Source organism: Aspergillus nidulans, chromosome VII, assembly GCF_000011425.1.
Source record: "Aspergillus nidulans FGSC A4 chromosome VII".
Taxonomy (NCBI): domain Eukaryota; kingdom Fungi; phylum Ascomycota; class Eurotiomycetes; order Eurotiales; family Aspergillaceae; genus Aspergillus; species Aspergillus nidulans.
This window is the reverse complement of record NC_066263.1, coordinates 1,629-18,247: the sequence shown is the minus strand read 5'-3', so window position 1 is coordinate 18,247 and position 16,619 is coordinate 1,629. Positions and strand designations below refer to the sequence as shown.

The 16,619-nt window shown below is 46.3% G+C and overlaps 5 protein-coding genes across 5 annotated transcripts, besides 3 other annotated features; 2 read left to right on the top strand and 3 right to left on the bottom strand.

Moving 5' to 3' along the window:
- Window positions 1-6,468: part of a sequence feature (contig 1.168 1..229305(-1)) that runs on past the window's edge.
- Window positions 811-4,454, bottom strand: ANIA_09056 (uncharacterized protein; the record flags this gene model as incomplete). Its single annotated transcript, XM_677233.1, has 12 exons — window positions 811-828; window positions 915-920; window positions 977-1,018; window positions 1,442-1,536; window positions 2,033-2,055; window positions 2,085-2,170; window positions 2,210-2,254; window positions 2,316-2,419; window positions 2,526-3,302; window positions 3,427-3,592; window positions 3,973-4,049; window positions 4,286-4,454. 12 exons carry the CDS (start codon window positions 4,452-4,454, stop codon window positions 811-813), a joined length of 1,608 nt encoding a protein of 535 aa, XP_682325.1.
- Window positions 6,469-11,250: a sequence feature (contig 1.219 1586..6367(-1)).
- On the top strand, window positions 6,759-7,537 carry ANIA_09508 (uncharacterized protein; the record flags this gene model as incomplete). Its single annotated transcript, XM_863797.1, has 2 exons — window positions 6,759-6,869; window positions 7,010-7,537. 2 exons carry the CDS (start codon window positions 6,759-6,761, stop codon window positions 7,535-7,537), a joined length of 639 nt encoding a protein of 212 aa, XP_868890.1.
- On the bottom strand, window positions 9,145-9,351 carry ANIA_11673 (uncharacterized protein; the record flags this gene model as incomplete). Its single annotated transcript, XM_050612694.1, has 1 exon — window positions 9,145-9,351. The coding sequence occupies one exon, from the start codon at window positions 9,349-9,351 to the stop codon at window positions 9,145-9,147; it is 207 nt and encodes a 68-aa protein (XP_050468585.1).
- Window positions 11,251-16,619: part of a sequence feature (contig 1.200 505..7501(-1)) that runs on past the window's edge.
- ANIA_09484 (uncharacterized protein) lies at window positions 11,664-14,190 on the top strand (the record flags this gene model as incomplete). Its single annotated transcript, XM_863773.1, has 6 exons — window positions 11,664-12,019; window positions 12,237-12,406; window positions 12,479-12,531; window positions 12,564-12,638; window positions 12,925-13,898; window positions 14,154-14,190. 6 exons carry the CDS (start codon window positions 11,664-11,666, stop codon window positions 14,188-14,190), a joined length of 1,665 nt encoding a protein of 554 aa, XP_868866.1.
- ANIA_11671 (uncharacterized protein) lies at window positions 15,777-16,081 on the bottom strand (the record flags this gene model as incomplete). The annotated part of the gene is made up of 4 exons (XM_050612693.1): window positions 15,777-15,822; window positions 15,876-15,899; window positions 15,953-16,021; window positions 16,056-16,081. The coding sequence occupies 4 exons, from the start codon at window positions 16,079-16,081 to the stop codon at window positions 15,777-15,779; spliced, it is 165 nt and encodes a 54-aa protein (XP_050468584.1).

Below are 16,619 nucleotides of genomic sequence, written 5' to 3'. Positions count from 1 at the left end.
TAGACCTAGTAACTTAGACTCTAGAGGCCAAAGCAGCATAAGAGATTTTAGAGAAAAGGGGAAGGGATGAAAAACCTTGATTTTTGACAACAGGGTGCGATAATGAAAAACTGGGATATAAAGAAAGGAAAGATTAAAATATAGAAGAATTAATAGGAGATAATAGATAAAGGCCTTAGAGATTGGATTTCATTATATAGTCTACCCATAGCTGAATTTATAGGATTTGCCCGCTATTTTCGAACCATAGTAAATGGTTGACCAAAAAGATTGTGAATAAAGATCTTGATATTATTTTAGAAAAGGATAGAGTTCTGATTAGTAGGAGTTGTGATTACATAATCTGAATCAACCCATGGGTAGATTAGCTGATCCTCTTTATTTAGTGAGGCAGACTAATACAGCCTATAGAAGTTTTAGAAAAAATTATTTTCTAATTGTATCAGTTTAACTCTGGGTAGTTTTGATCTACTAATCTAGAGTAGGAAAAAAAATATATATATACTACTAGACTACTATGTAGTATACTGTAGTCTCAAACTAGTTCTAGAGAAGTAATAGATACTACTGCTATCCAGTCGCCAGTATAGTATATTAGTTGAATTCTAATAATCTTAAACTATTTATTGCTTCTTATAGCTATTTTTAATGGCAGGCTATAGTTATAAGTTGAATATTTCAGCCAAGAATATAGAATTCTTATTAAATTCTAATATTATAGAGTCTGATTACATCGAAGGCTGTAGCTTGGTAATATATAGAGGTAATATATATATATCTAAGATATAACAGGCATGTATTCTTTATTATTTACAAGATCATGCTATACTATTAATTTTTTTTGATTATACTGTATATTATTATATTATTTTAGCTATATAGATTTCATTATCCTACTCTAAATAAGAAAATACCTTAAACTTATAGTGTTATATATAGTTTTGTTTATAACAGAAAATTTGATGGTGCAGATTACCCTCAATGCAGATAATCTACACTGCATAAAGGATAAATCTAACTATGATTAGTTTAGCAGCAGATGTAATCTAACTATATTAGGTATAGTATTGCAAAATGCGGATTTTGTGGTGCGGACTATTCTAAATCTTGCAGGTTGCAGTGCAGTGCAGGTTGTTTTTCTATAACCCGCAAACCCGCGCGGGTTGATTTCTAACCCTGCGGTTTGTACCCAACCCGCACCGAGTGCATCCCTACCCAAAATAACCCAGCTATGCATATCATTACTTTAATAAGCAGTGATCTACATAGTTAATAAAATAGTGTATTTAAATACTGTATTATAAACCATCTATGTAAGAAAATGTAATCTAAATACAGTAATACACCTATTCAGATATCTTGGCAACCCAGCGGGTTGCTCCGCCGGGCTTTGGGGCAGCCAAAAATATCCAAAACCCAATGGATAATTAGAAGGTCTAACCCAACCCATTTCTTGGCGGGTTTCGTGGGTTGGGTTGAACAAGTCTAGATGCAGCTTCCTTCTACCCTTTCCCCTTTGAGCATTCATAACACTTTCTATTAGTGACAAGTTAAGATGATTAATGCGGTTTGTAAGCCCATCAGCCTGCTGCCTATGATGTACATTTTTAGCGGCTGTGGAGAGCCCTGCAATGAAGGTTGCTAAGGAGTTTGTAATTGTGAAATCAGAGATATTAGCCAGATCACAGCCTAGAAGGGTAGGGTTGCTAGGCATATCGTGAATGCAGGGGAGGATATGGGTATATGTTAGGGTGCTAGGCAGGCCAGAAATAGGTTTCCATGACTTTTGATGTCAAACCAGGCAAATTTAAACGTCCCAGATTTAGGATTGATGATGGCTTATGGCTTGTGGCCAGCCCAAATCCAGTGAGCGACCAAAGGAGATGGGAAATCCGATCTAATACGCGGTTATGACAAGTTTCATATGCTTGACAGAGGCATCAAACGTTCCAGCCGCACGCCACGGGCCGCTGAAATAACCAGGCATACTGACAACCCGCGGTAGCAGAGAAGTTCAGAATCAATAAGTTACTATGGACAACTGTGCATGAGCATCTATAAAGATTTAGTGGTATCCTGCATACCGCATCGCCAAGGAGTCAGAGTATAATTCGCCATTACCACTAGCACCAATTCTGTGTAATTGTCCAGGCGACGGATCTCGCTGCTCCTGTATATAAGTTGAGACAATAGTATCATATAAACACACCTGGCTGGTGAGCATGCTTGACGGATTGAGAGCATTAACAATGCGCTTTCAGCATATCAAAGTTGCAGCATCATGACCAAAACGCCGCTGTGATAAGGGGCAGTACGTTATCCCATGAACCTATAAATTCCTTGGGCTTTTTGGTTATGTTGAAGAACTGAATTAAAGCGCCCAGCCGGTCATGGTTGTACATTCCCAGGTTGCTGGGGACTGAATAGGTTACCGTGGTTGTAGTATATAGACACCTAAGTAAACCCACTAGTCTACCCAACTTCAGTAGCCAGTGGAAATTCCCTTGCCTCTCCATCCAACTGACTCCTTCCCAGCCCATCCAACTCAGCCCCAATAGGTTCCCTTGCAGGCAGTTCCGCTAGATCTTCATCCATGTTCACCAATCTTTTCTTTGCAATAGCCAAGCCATCAAGCTCCGGCCTGAATTCATCGGCATGAAGCTGAGCCTTATCATCAAAGCTATCGCCTGCCGCACCGATCTCTTCCGTGCCTTGTCTCTTTCTCCGCCGACGTATTAAAGCCCACGCTAGCACGGATCCTACAAGGAGTGCAAAAACCGGTACGATCACAGCAGGAGCAATAATATTGATATCCGATGTGTCGGAGGAGGGTAGATCTTCTGTGCCTGTCCCACCCTCGTTAGAAAAACTCCGATCCTCGCCCCCTGCAGTGGCTGTCGGCCCAACCATGCTCGTACTACTTGCAGTCACATCACCTGTCGCGGTGGCACTAGTCAACTCTGGAAAATCACCCGTATACCCCAACGACGACAAAGAAGCCTGCAACTGAGACTGACTAGACGAGAGGGACGAGTACGAGGCAAGCAGCGAGTCAATCTCCTTCACGAGTGTGACATTGCTGTTACCGCTGCCTCCGCCCTGTTCGTCGCAATACGCGATGAACTCATTGAGTTCAGCAGTGGTGCTGCCAGATGATGCGCTGGCGGTGGAGTTCGAGGAAGGCGAGTTGACGAAGAGCTCGATACATTGCCTGCATTGATCGACCAGGTCTGAAAAAGTGGAACCGTCGGCACAGATTGCGGCCATCTTGCCTCTTCCAGCCGCCTCGAGGAAGGCGCCATCTATACAAGAAGTGGTTTTAACATTTTTTGGGCTTTATTAGTCTGTTGGGCTGGAGAGCTCCAGACCTCTTATGGTCTGGTCTTGTAGTTGAAGGGCGGAAATAGAAGCGAGCGGTGGACGTACTGCAGGTTTCATAGCAAACATTGGGGATCTCTTGCGAATCCAAGTCTGTGCTGGAGGAGGTTGTTTCTCTGCGTCTTATCCTGCGCAGGGCAAAAATGTTAAAGAAAACTCCAACTGGTATCGGGGACGACATTGCGGCCGACGGCTGTATCTGAACTGATACAGCCTGAAAAAGAATTATAGGAAGAGTCACCAAGAAATCTTGAACATAAGGAAAGACAAAGATGGGAGCCTGACAAGACTGAGCGATTGTAGCACTTAAATGCAACCGGACGAGATAACAAGGCTGTAAGAAGCAAAAATAAGACCGCTGTCAAATCAATGCACGTCGCTTATGCAGAAGAAAAGAGGGGTTTGCGCTAGGGTTCCTGTAGTATAGATGATAGGATCAATCGCCTAGTCTCTCCTCAAGTATCTACCGCACTCTAGCCTAATGGACCAACGTATATGTTCAAACAAGGGGATGGGAGGAGGACGAAAGGGAGCATCAGATCGCCGCTACCGACTTAACTATTCGGAGGTGAACTTTGGCTCGATCAAACCTACTTTGTGGCTATCATTCAGGAAGATGGCTGCTCGTGGGTTCATGCGTGATCGTTGTAGAGCCATCGCAGCAGCAGCAACTGTGGATGTGAAGTGTCGACATTACCCTGCACTAATCTATCCACTCGGTGTCTGGCAAGCGAACAAGCATTTGACTATGCACAGATCAACGAATTCAGTGTTAATGCCTACTGACACACTGTCAATCAACGCGTCTTAACCTCCAGCCCTTAAGTGACCAGCCAAATTGGCAATCTGGAAGCGTCCTTTGCTTCTTATATCGTACTGCTCAGCCTTGTCAACACATATGCCTTACCTCTGTCCCTATAGCAGTCCAACATGCTATCCTGCGGCAGACACTGCGATGGGTAAATCGTTAAACCACTACTAAAAATAGTCGTAGGGGTTCGTCCAGAAACAGCCAGACTCAACCCCCTAATTCCAAGATCCCAGGGTTCCCCTCGGTCTCTGCTAAACAGGCCCATCAGGCCAAGGTAGGAAACTCTAATTTGAAAGCCCTGAGCTCTGCAACTAGCCTACCTAGGCGTGTCAGGATAAACATTGCTACCCTCACATCCCTCAGATGCGCTTTATTTATATCTTGAACTTTTCCATTACTGCTTACATGTTTCAGAGCACCCAAAGCGGAAAGTCGGTTATATACTGGGTACTAACGGTATGAACAGTTGTGTGCTTTGAGAGTATCTCAGTACTGGTAGTAGGAAATACGTCTGATTGCATTACTCTAGGACTTAGGATAGCAATATTCAATGCTAATCTTACTCTGCTGCAGGCTGCTGAACAGAGCTTAGGCGTGTTGCCAGCCTCATATGTCTCCTCAATTGCTTCCTTTTCTTTGTGCTTCATGGGAGTTGAATTCCTCGAGGACCATCTTCATCACCCTGCCTGCGTACGATGTAACCTCCTCTGCTCTGTGTCCAAGAAGGAAAGATATAACCTCCTGGATTCTCAAGTCTGTCGCTAACTGAAACGCAGACCCTCTTTGTCTAGACCGGCTCTCCACAAACACCTCTTAGCGTCATTAACTTCGACACCGTAATTCATCAGCAGTCGAACCAGGTAGCCATGGCCGGCATTGACTCCTCGGAGAAGGGGCAGAACTATGCTGTAATCCTGCAGGTAGATGACAGGTTGGGCAGCCTGGTAATCTAAGCAACCAAGGTAGATGCGCCCCATGTGCCAACAAGAATCTCGTAAAGCAACCATTAGTCTGTTCCGTCCGCGCTTTAAGCCAGGGCGAGTGTCATTTTCAGGCAATTACTTCCGCGTACTAGCAGAGAAGCAATCCTCTACTTCCTGCTAAAGATCGCCCGCTCCAAGGCGCATTTCGTTCTGCACCTGGATGTGAATGGAATTTCGCTTGAGAAGGTATAGCCAAGCACCGGACCTGAAACAAGACTCGCATTTGTCGCAAACACGGGACAATTTTCAGCACACACGCGTGCTAGAACAAGATCCCGAGGATCCGTTTGTGGGTGCGACATCCATCAAACCATCTGGATAGCTGATTCTCGCGAGCTCATATTATTTTCTATAGGCAGTACTACGCGGGGACCTCTGTATGATGGTATTTCATGCAAACTTTCCGCATGAAGCAGGAGTGTTTCCTACAGTTCGCGACTCTCACAACTGGTTTCTGCATCGAAGACCAAGGCAGGATCCGAACTCAGTTCCAGTAGAACCATTTAGCGATGACTCCCGGATGACTACACCCACCGACTATGACGAGAGCACAGGTGCTTGCAAGCCGTTATAATGCGCCAGACAAAGTCAGGGACGGATATGCAAGGCCGCGTCGGCAGGGGAGGCACATGTGTATAAACCAATCACGGCACGGGACTGGGAGACTTGGGTGGGATTTAAAAGAGATACCCCATGACGCTGCAAAGGATTTACAGTTGTCACCTGAGCTTGCTGCGATAGAGAAGGAGCAGTCCATGCTGTGTTGGACGAGAGAGATGCTGCAAGCAGTGAGGGATTCAAGCAGGAGGCCTAAGACAACGGCAGACTTGAGAGAAGGCAATGTAATAGACTAATGAATGCATAAACATGTCTCGAAAATCAAGCTCGTTCTTCCGGCTGTGGTTATGTCAATCTTCTGGTAACCTGCAGTCGTGTTCAACTTGTCATGCTCATGATTTATTTGCATCTTTATCTGACCCTGAACGCGGCTGTTCGAAAGTGGCGTCCTGAGTAGGTACTTGAGTAACATCGTCGCATAACTGGACACCAAGTGATGGTACTCTTCTGATGAGTCCCTGCCCTTGTTTAACGCTAAAAGCTCGGTGGCAATGGAAGACGCCGGATTGCCGTGCAAGGCTGCCGTAAGGAGCTATTTGCAGCTGAGGGTTCCTGAAAGCAGTCTAACAGCAGCAAAACCTACTGGGGTCCAAAGCCCTAAATCACAATTGTGTCACAAATACCGCTCTAGCGCATCCCAGACCCTTTACAAGGTTGTAACGCTAGCCATGTAGTAGTCCAAAAGCTCTACTGGATATGGGAGCTAAGATTCCTGGTGGTCTTGCAAAGAACCGGCGCAAAAATAAAAATATTCAACACCATCTGGAGCTTGCGCTCCTGTAATACCTCTCCAGTCGGCAGTTCTCTCCTTTCTCCTTCTCCACTGGGCTATTTATTTCCTGTGCTTCCATTTCCACAGCTCACGTCTCCAATCTCAGCATGTGTCGTGTCACTCGTGTGTCCTGGCTCTCGCTTGGCCAAAGACTAAAATCGATTTGCTTCTCCCGCGCGAAGGCACATTCGTCCCAATGCACTCGATGCCAGTGGTATTCGCTGCCCAGAACCCCTCTGCTGTCAAGGAGCTCCACGCAACCATCCAATGTGGGGTGCGCCCAAAAGGTGCTGGTGCTAACAAGAAAGTGTGGAGCTATTCAGACGCCCTCGCCAACGTCCCAGCCAACGCGACCACCTACTTCAGCTCCACCAGCCTTGGAAATTTGCTGAACACAACCGGCAGCTGGGAGTTCTTCTGGACCTATACTGGCTGAACTGATCTCAGTCGAATAACCCAGCGTACTACGGCACCAAGTATCCGTGGGTTAATGAAGCCGACGGCCTCAATCAGGACGCCGTTCATGATGGCTTCCACTTGTCAAGCTACTTGATCACTGCCAAATACCTCTTCTTCGACACCGAGGAAGGTGCCACTGCCTTGAACCTGACCACCCTCCCCAGTGACAACCAATGCAGTCAAGCCTCAGGGTTTGTCTTCCCGCCCTTGGTAAGCACTCTGGACATTCCCAGGGACTTCCCTGATCACAGTAGCCTGCCGTCCACGTGCGCTCAGTTCGCCAGTTTGACCTTGATTTCAGCCACAGAAGTGAGCCCTTGCAGAGTTAACATTAGTCCCGAATCTGAGCGAGCATTCTGGCCGACTGAATGCCATAACACACTCCTCCCTGTATCAGGTTGTCTGGACAGGACCACAAAGGACGACATAACAGGCCGTGACCACGGCCGGGCAGCATGGGCAGCCATTACTCTAACTTTTGCCCTGATTTTCGGCCTCGGCCTCGTGGGGTACTAGTTGGTAGCGTGGATTAACAATCGCGGTATATCATATCATGCCGCGACAGTGGTTGAGAAAGGTCAAGCACTTCGGGCCGTGGTCCCTCAGGGCATCAATACAGATACTCGTTGAGGTAGGTCTCCTGCACATCAGGGTTCACAATACTATCTATAATATATTGTCTCAGATTAAATGTGTAGTGAAATCCACAGTTGGTCAGAGGAAGTTGGCATAGAATAGAGAGAACTAAGTGATCATTGTCTGAGGGAGCGAGCTCATGGACTTAGTTACAGAACAGAAAGATGGGAGATACACGTGTCATCTTATATAGCCCCTTAATATTGGAGTATCAACTACTCCAACTCCAAGCAATTACTCCAACTCCAAGCACTAAGCCATATTCATAACACTCCCCTTCATTCAATAGCGTAGTAACATAAAGCTGATTGAATGCCATATCTATCAGACACTCCCCTTGGCTCCAGACACTCTCCAAGACGAGGTATAGGCCAAACAGGCCGGCAAGGTCACAGAGACCTAAAAGAAGTCGGGCAACCAATGCCCTCTAGGAGACACCAAGTCTACCTAGGCCACCAAGGACTTTCGACAGATCATTAACCAGATCCTCTAGGCGCCACCAAGGCTACCTAGGCCACCAAGGACTTTCAACAGGCAATCAATGCCCGGCCACGCAGGCCTTGATATCATGCACCAGCTTGCAGGGGTGCCCAGCTTGCATCTCACTGAGGGAATCCGTACGGCTTGGCAGATCACTATCCTCTAGGATCTTGGACGCCCTTCTATCCAGCATGAATCTATTTCCAGGGCAGCTTTAGGGATCACACACCCCAGGGGACACATCCCTAAAAGCTTTCAGAATCACTATCAGAATCAGAGAGCCCAAGCTTCGCAATCTGCTTTGCAATCTTGGCTTGCTCCTTCTTTAGTTTAGTAATCTTCTTGGACTATGGTCTCTTCTCCTTGTCAGATTCCTCAGGACAATCCTTTCAAACATGACCATACTTCCCACATCCATAACACTTGATCCTTTCCTTTGTACAGTTGGCCAAGTCAGTATATAAGGGGGCTTCAGCAGCAGTGGTGGGTAGGGTTGATTCAGCTGTCTTAAGAGACTCAACAGCCTGGTTGAAGGATAGGTCTTGAAGCATAAGTATTTGCCAAAAGGTCTCATACTTTGGCAACAGCCCTTTAAGGAGGACAATAATCATCATCTCCTCAGAAGGGGGGTCTCCACCTAGTTCAGGAATTTGGCCAGCTAGGTGTCGGACCTTATTGACAGCAGCAAGGATCTTCTGATCCGGCTTCATTCTCCAGCTGAGAAATTGGTCTAGAGATTTGACCCTAAGGACTCAGTCCGTTCGCTCGTACGTCTCTTTCAAATGCAACCATATATCTCCAGCAAATGTATATCTCTTGACAATATTAATATCCACCGGTGATATTCGGCCGAGGATAACTGCAATAGCTAGTTTGTTAGCCTTTTTCCATGCAGCTTTCTTCCATAGCTTTCAAATCTTTTCAACTTCGGTTGTGGCACTTGTCTCGATCGATGGTTCCGGGGTTGAGGTAGGTATGGTTCTTCGCGGGGCAGGGGACAACGAAGCTCATGGAGGTAGGAAGAATTCATCATCTTCATCAACATCAGGTAATGGGTCTAAGCCCTGGCGGATCAGGTAGATGTCTTGAACTGGGTACCAGATCTCCTTCCCATCAAGGACTGCTTGCATCTTGGTAAACCAAGTCTCAGCATTCTCGTACGACAGGATCTCCAGATCAGAGACCTTCAGGGATAGGAAGCTGTCAGATGCCATGGTAGGAGTGAGGCAGTATCTCTAGCTGTTGAGTATTGCTAGGTAGGGTTTGTAAGCCTAGTCTAGCGGCCCGGGCTCATAACCAATGTAGTGAAATCCACAGTTGGTCAGAGGAAGTTGGCATAGAATAGAGAGAACTAAGTGATCATTGTCTGAGGGAGCGAGCTCATGGACTTAGTTACAGAACAGAAAGATGGGAGATACACGTGTCATCTTATATAGCCCCTTAATATTGGGGTATCAACTACTCCAACTCCAAGCAATTACTCCAACTCCAAGCACTAAGCCATATTCATAACAAAATGCTATCCGGGCTGAGCAGCGAAAACTGTAAATCCGGGTTAGTTACTTATGTACGCTTTGTGTCTTCGGCCCCTGAGCCAATGGGATCTGTACAGCTCGCTTGGCGCCTCAGGTGCGATCTTAGAGTATACCTATTATGGCCTTGTGGCGATTCCATTGGGGAGGATGAGATTGGTTTCTCATTGATGTTAGGTGGGGAATTTGTAACACTCCGCTAGCTGACTAAGGCTATTACATAACATACCGAGCCTCCCGCACAACAGACAATAATATACGTACATATGAGGATCGAAGGCGGTATGTAGCACATAACAATACCGCAGGGCACAGGTAGATCAGTAGATAGACTTAGAAGTTATCTGAGGCTAGAGAATGATAAAGAGCCCAGTAGGACGCACCTGCTGAGCCTTATAATAAATATTCTTCAGCATTGCTGGTTACTCAACTTCTGTCCATTTGTCCAATCTCATTCGCTGTCATTGTTTAACGTACAGTTTTTTATTTCTTAACTCTTGGACTTACGCCCTATTGAGTGTATATCCAGGAACCAAGAAGCCCGTCCTTATCTTGGGAGATCTGCACAGGATAAGATCTGGACAGGATATCGCGTGTCAGCTAACGCGACAAAGCATGGCCGTGATTAGGACTCGACAATTGTCTTACTCACTTTCCCCTAGTGCCACCTTATCTGGTACTCATCCCACAGATCCTTAGTTGGCGCGATTCAATGGTCAGTACCCTTGCCTTCTCTGTTCTTGGAGGCGGGATCTTCCTCTCTGCACAGGCAGGATCGAGGCCACCAGCCGCCCCTGGTTATAGCCGGCATAAGCGCCGTTGGCTCCTGTGCTTGGTTTCAGACTGGTTCTGACTCCCTTAGCTAGTCTGTCTACTCCAGCGTTGATTGGACGTCCGCGTGCAGGAGGCTATTTTTTGCAACTTCTCTTTGAAAGATGAATGTCGCCGGCAAGGACAACAACATCGCAATTATACCTGCAGGACTGTCACGAGCTAGAGTCGTTGATACTAACAGGTAGTATTAGACTAGAAGAATTCGCTAGAGAATTAGAACACAGTGACCGTCGAGCTTTCTATATGTGTCACGGACCGACGTTGGTGCCAAACTTGATTCGTCATTCCGGAAGTCAGCAACAATCATACGAGAACTGGCCTGTACAGGGCTTATCCCGGACCAGAGATTCAATCGGCAGTTGGTTCCTAGTGGACCGGCTCGTCGCAATTCGGGCAATGCTCGAATCAAGACTTCGGGCGTAGCTCGTCTCAAAGACTTACGGCAAAACTTGGGTTGACAAGGTCATAGTAAAAGCAGCTGCTGTTCACCCTGCTGAGGACATCAAAATCATCTATAAGATTGATGAATTACAACTGAAACACAGCACAGAGGCCAAATACAGCTTGTTCATGTAGCAGATGCGCGACGACGTGATCAACGGCCACACTCCCACCAACAGAACAACCATGTTGTATTCGCGTTCAGTTACTCTGTCGCTGACCTGGTATCCTATATATTAGAAAGGGTGACATGATCGGATATACGCGTACCCGCGCATTGAGGGTCCAAATATGGGAAGAGGACAACCTACGTACTACCGCCAGAGTAATGAGCGGAGAGTTTATTACAGAGGTCTCGAATTTGCCTACGCACACCTGGAGGCAAGGAACTTGATACACAGCTAGGGTGCACTGTTTAATGTAGTTGCTATGGTAAATTCTTCGCATCAGCGTACACTCAAGTGTTCAGTGGCTTAATTGTCGGGGAGTTGGGAATTATTGCATCATACCATGTATCTAATTATTTCTTTTATACTGCAAACTTTACTGGATGTAACAACTAATCTTCCGTTTCATGTGCTCCTCCCCAGTGACATGATCCAGCACCTGCCCCTTGTGAACTCTGGCGCTATTATAAACTTGATAAAAAACTTGATGAAGAGCTTATCAACATTGTTCGAAGCTATCATGTATCATGAGGTAAAATAGTACATGCTATTATGCCGCGCCAGCATTCTTGTCTCAAGCCCAGACTAGGGGACATCCCCTTTCAAGTGGTGACGCAGAGGCCATCCTGTCGGCCTTGTACCTCTCGAAGACCCCTTTCACAGCCTGAGGCTTGGGTTATCATTAGGGTTAGCTTGAGCGGCTCCCCGAAGGCTATTGAACAGGACGACGACATCCTGGATTCTGTAGTTGAGCGACAGCCTGAAATGGGTGGTCATTTTGTGGCACGAATCACTGACAAGGATAATGCGGCCAAGGCTCCAATACGTGATGATTCACTCATCCAAGTTCGTCAGGCTGGCCCACAGCATCCGCGGCCAAACATACTTGACCGTGACCTTGAGTGTCAGTGGGAACTCGACAAACTCTGCCGTGAGAGTGTCGATGTCCTTATCCGTGTAATTTTGTTCTCTCATTCGTCGGCCTAGGCAGCCTCTTATGGAGAAAGATTTTAGCCGCGCTAAGAATATGATCGCCCGGCTCTCTGACCGGATGTTGTAACCCTGGCCTGGTGGTGACTGTGACGGGAAAGAGCTGTATCAGAGATGGTATGTTGCTTTGTACAGGCGCGGAGGGTTTTACCATTGTTTGCTGTGGATTGTCCTACAAGGCAATGTTGTGCATGATCCGACAGGTCCTGCTGTAAACGCCATCGGCACCAATGGTAAAGGACCCGTGGAACACGCTGCCGTCGGCGCAGGTCACACTGACTACGTTTTGGGTGGTTGTGATCGCGGTGAGTTTTCTTGTTCGTAACGATCCTCTCTCTGACGGTTTCCGGGAGGCTGTTGTACATAATTTCGACAAGCTCAGCCCGGTGAAAGCGACTGGGTCTCAAGATTGACCGGTAATGACGTGGGGGTAAAATACATGCTTTATTTATTGTGTGTAAGAAAGAGGAGAACAAGGAGCAGCAATTGCTGTGCCACCCACCTAGGATTAGAGGACTCTGCGCACCCTCGGCCTTTGTAAGCCGAGTGAGATTTCAAGTACACAGCTCTGCTCAGGCTGCACTCAAAAATGACATCTGTATCTGATTGTTGCCTTTGGGGTGAGAGTCAGACATGGCGTTGTCATTGCTTCTTCCAATGCCCCGTATGCTGGCCATTGCCCAGCGAGCTTTCCTCATTTTATGCTCTATCTCCCATTGCACGGGCTATGTATTTGTCCCTGACAATGACGAAACCATAATAGATGTAGATAATCCTTCTCAGTTGTCATGACCCGTTGATGACGTGCCTAACAAGCATCCAGTCTCGTATCCCTGCCCTCTACAGCATTACCGCTGCCCAAACCCTTCCTCCAACCGACGAAAACCCTATATCAGGCTACTATATCTCCTCCTTCCTCACCACAACCGCCGGAAACCAGTACTACGTGATTACAGCCATTATAGGGACTACTGAATTGGGCGCGTACGGCATTAACATCCTAGACCTCAACACCCTCCAGCGCGTGGTCTACGAAAACACGACTGTTTACTCGACTACCGAAATAACATCCTTCAATTTCACCAGAGAAGACTTTGCCTTCTTTGGTGCTGACTCGACCAATCTTGCTATTGCTGTGCGCGCCAATGCAACTGCCTCCCGTGGGGACGGAACTACGGTGCCTGTGGGCCTCGAACTACTCGTTCATGCTACCTCGCGCGCGTTATACTACGGCGGTACGGGCTCGTGGATGTTCATCGATACCCCCGCATACAGCTTTGCTTTTCCGGCTGCAATGACGTCTGGGTGTTTACGCATGTCTTTGTCTGATTTATCAATGGCCAACAAGGAAGATGCAGACGCAGCCACGACCCTCCAACCCATAGACCCGTCTGCGTCCGTCTCCTGGTACGACCGTTCCTGGGGCCATCTGGGCCTCCCTAACGGAAACTACACCTGGTTTAGCTTGTACCTTGACGACAGTGAGCTCATCCTTGTCACATACCTGATTGATGACAGCTCCACCTCTGCTTCAAGCTCCCGCACGCACAGACACACGCACAGCCGAAGCATTCACATCCGACCCCGCCGCAACTCTAGCGCATTATCGCTTGAGCCCATCGACGTGTTTGAGCCGGACCTATCTCCGGACACCATTTGGATGTCGCCACGCTCAGGGCGCGTGTACCCGCAGCAATGGAAACTGGGAATTGAGGGGAGGGGGTTGCTGAGCATACGGAGTATACTCGGTGACCAGGAAATGTTTGGTCGGGGACAGGGTGGGGAGAGTTATTCGGGGTTTGTGACATGTGAGGGGGTTTTGGATGGGATGCCAGTGACGGGATATGGGGGGGTGGACATAAGGTCTTGGAGCTCTTTTTCCGGTGATTTGTCTGATTGATGAGAAGGAGGGGGGCATTGACTGAACGAGGATTTTTCATGTGTAACGTATTTGTCAGCTTGAAAGCTAACTTAGTTAATTCAATACTAAACTTGTTAAACTATGGGTTGGGTTAGTCCTTCTAATAATCCATTGGGCTTTGGATATTTTAGGCTGACCCAAAGCCCGGCGGAGCAACCCGCTGGGTAGACTTGTTAAACCACGGGTTGGGGCGGGTTTTCAGGCCTAGCTGATCTGCCCACGCGGTTTTTGGGGTGGGTTACCTGAACAGTAAACCGCCCATGGGTTTAGCAAATAATTCTAACCCAACCTAAATAACCCAAAATAACCCAGTTATGCATATCATTACTTTACTAAGCAGTGATCTACATAGTTAATAAAATACTGTATTTAAATACTGTATTATAAACTATCTAAGTAGGAAAATATAATCTAAATACAGTAATATACCTATTCAGATATCTTGGCAACCCAGCGGGTTGCTCCGCCGGGCTTTGGGGCAGCCAAAAATATCCAAAACCCAATGGATAATTAGAAGGTCTAACCCAACCCATTTCTTGGCGGGTCGGGCCGAGTTGGGGCGGGTTTCGTGGGTTGGGTTTAACAAGTCTAGATATTATAGGTTTGTATTACAGACATCAGAACCCGCAACCCGCACCGCACCGCACCGCTGCGGGTTGCGGTGCGGATTGACAACCGTATGAGTAGTATATATTATCGAATTCTCTTTTTTACCTTCTGAAGTAGTAGAATTATGTAGGGGAGGTTAAGAAAAGTATATATTGGATATAGATCTATGTATAAGTAGAATATTTTTTTTATCACAACCTCAGGGGGATCAAATTGACTAAACAATGGATAGGAATTTTTAGTCCCATGGGACTTCCCATGGGAGTGTGGGAGTTTCCCACGGGACTAACCAATTAGAAGAGTGCCTAATATAGGTCTCTTAGAAGATTTATGAAGATCAACTATATTGTTAGCTAGATTGACCCTGGTTCTTGTCTGATTTCTTTGGTCGTAACTTCAAATTTACTGTCAGAATGACCGAACGACGTCAGCCAATCGACCTGCTGTGCCGCAGCTAGCGTGTGACAAAGCACAGAAGAAAGAGAAGCCGAAGCCGGTCATAGCCCTGACTCTGATGCCAAGGGATATGGACATAGCCATCCGAGCCCCCGACTATGGCGGCCCTGAGGGACAGTAGAGCCAACATAGCCAGAGACTATGTTGCAATTCTGCAAAGTTCAATTGATGTATGAAGTATGATTCATTGTTGTGTTGTTTTGAAGCTATCGCTAGTGATAGACGACCGACCGCCTGGGTCACGGGCTATCATCCAGGCCACAGGCCATCATCCTGCGAGCCAGGCTTTGGGATATGGCAACAGACTATGACGGTTAGGATGATGCGGAGTATTTAAGGACGCTCATTTACCATGTAACTAGTTTTGTACTTCGTGTCTTTTCTCGGAACAACCAAGATAGCCAATATTGTCAACGTTATTGAGTTACTGCATTTCACCCTACCTTCCTTGTCTGATCTCAGAATATCCTTAGGACCTGTTGAGCCCGACTCCTAAGAAGGACTCTTTTGGCCTTATCTGACACAAAGGCCATGCCTGAGTCCCTATCCTGTAGTTAAACACTTAACAGTCATAAATTTAAGATACAATTTTAGTAAACTTTTATCGGGCAGGTTCATTTCCAAGTTGATAAGCCATGTACCCGTCTCTGGTTTCAAAGGCAGCAAGGTAGAAATAAAAAGACACCAAGTTATTCCCACTCATATTTAACGATCTCTGCAGCAACTCCAATAATTCTAGATATCATGTTAGTTAATTCTTTGAACAAGCTGTTATTCTTAATGCCTACCCACTGATTAAACCAATATGGCCACTATTACTGAATTTTTAGTAATTTTCAAAGGCTACTGTTAAATGTTAACTCACCCAGTCATGACCATTCCAATGATCTCTGCAAGCAGGTCTCTGATTCCAGTGACCCCAGCAATAACAGTCCTGTGCATTCACTCCAGACAGCAGCAAAACAGACGTTGCTACAATAGTTAAGACCTTCATGTTGGAAGATATGAATAAGAGCGAAGCCTTAGCCAAGTGGAGGCACAAGTTGAGGCACAAGTGGAGGCACAAGTGGAGGCGCAAGTAATAACAAGAAGACCAGAATCTAGAAAGGAAAGGGTCTTTTTATAATAATTCCCAGTATTTCTGGCTCTACACACATTTGGTAACTGCTTACTATCTTAGCTTGCTAAAACCAGTGTCTAGATGGGCCGATTCTATAGATTATGTGCAGAAGTAGGCAGACCCATGGGCGACAAATAAGTATAGGTGTGGGCAGAGATCTTTACCCAGAGCACCAAGCCAAGACCTAAGATCATGCTACAGATTATATGATTAATTTAATAATTCTTTTAGTCTGCAGCTTATCTTCAGTTGCTTTTATTACACATCATTATTATCTCAGACAAAGAGATAAACAAAACTTAGGGTTAAGAATGACGTCATAGAATCAACTTTGCAGAGGAGATATTTTCAACTATATTTTAAACTTTAGCAGAATCGTTCCCATCAATGATTTGACTTAGGTCTCTTTGTG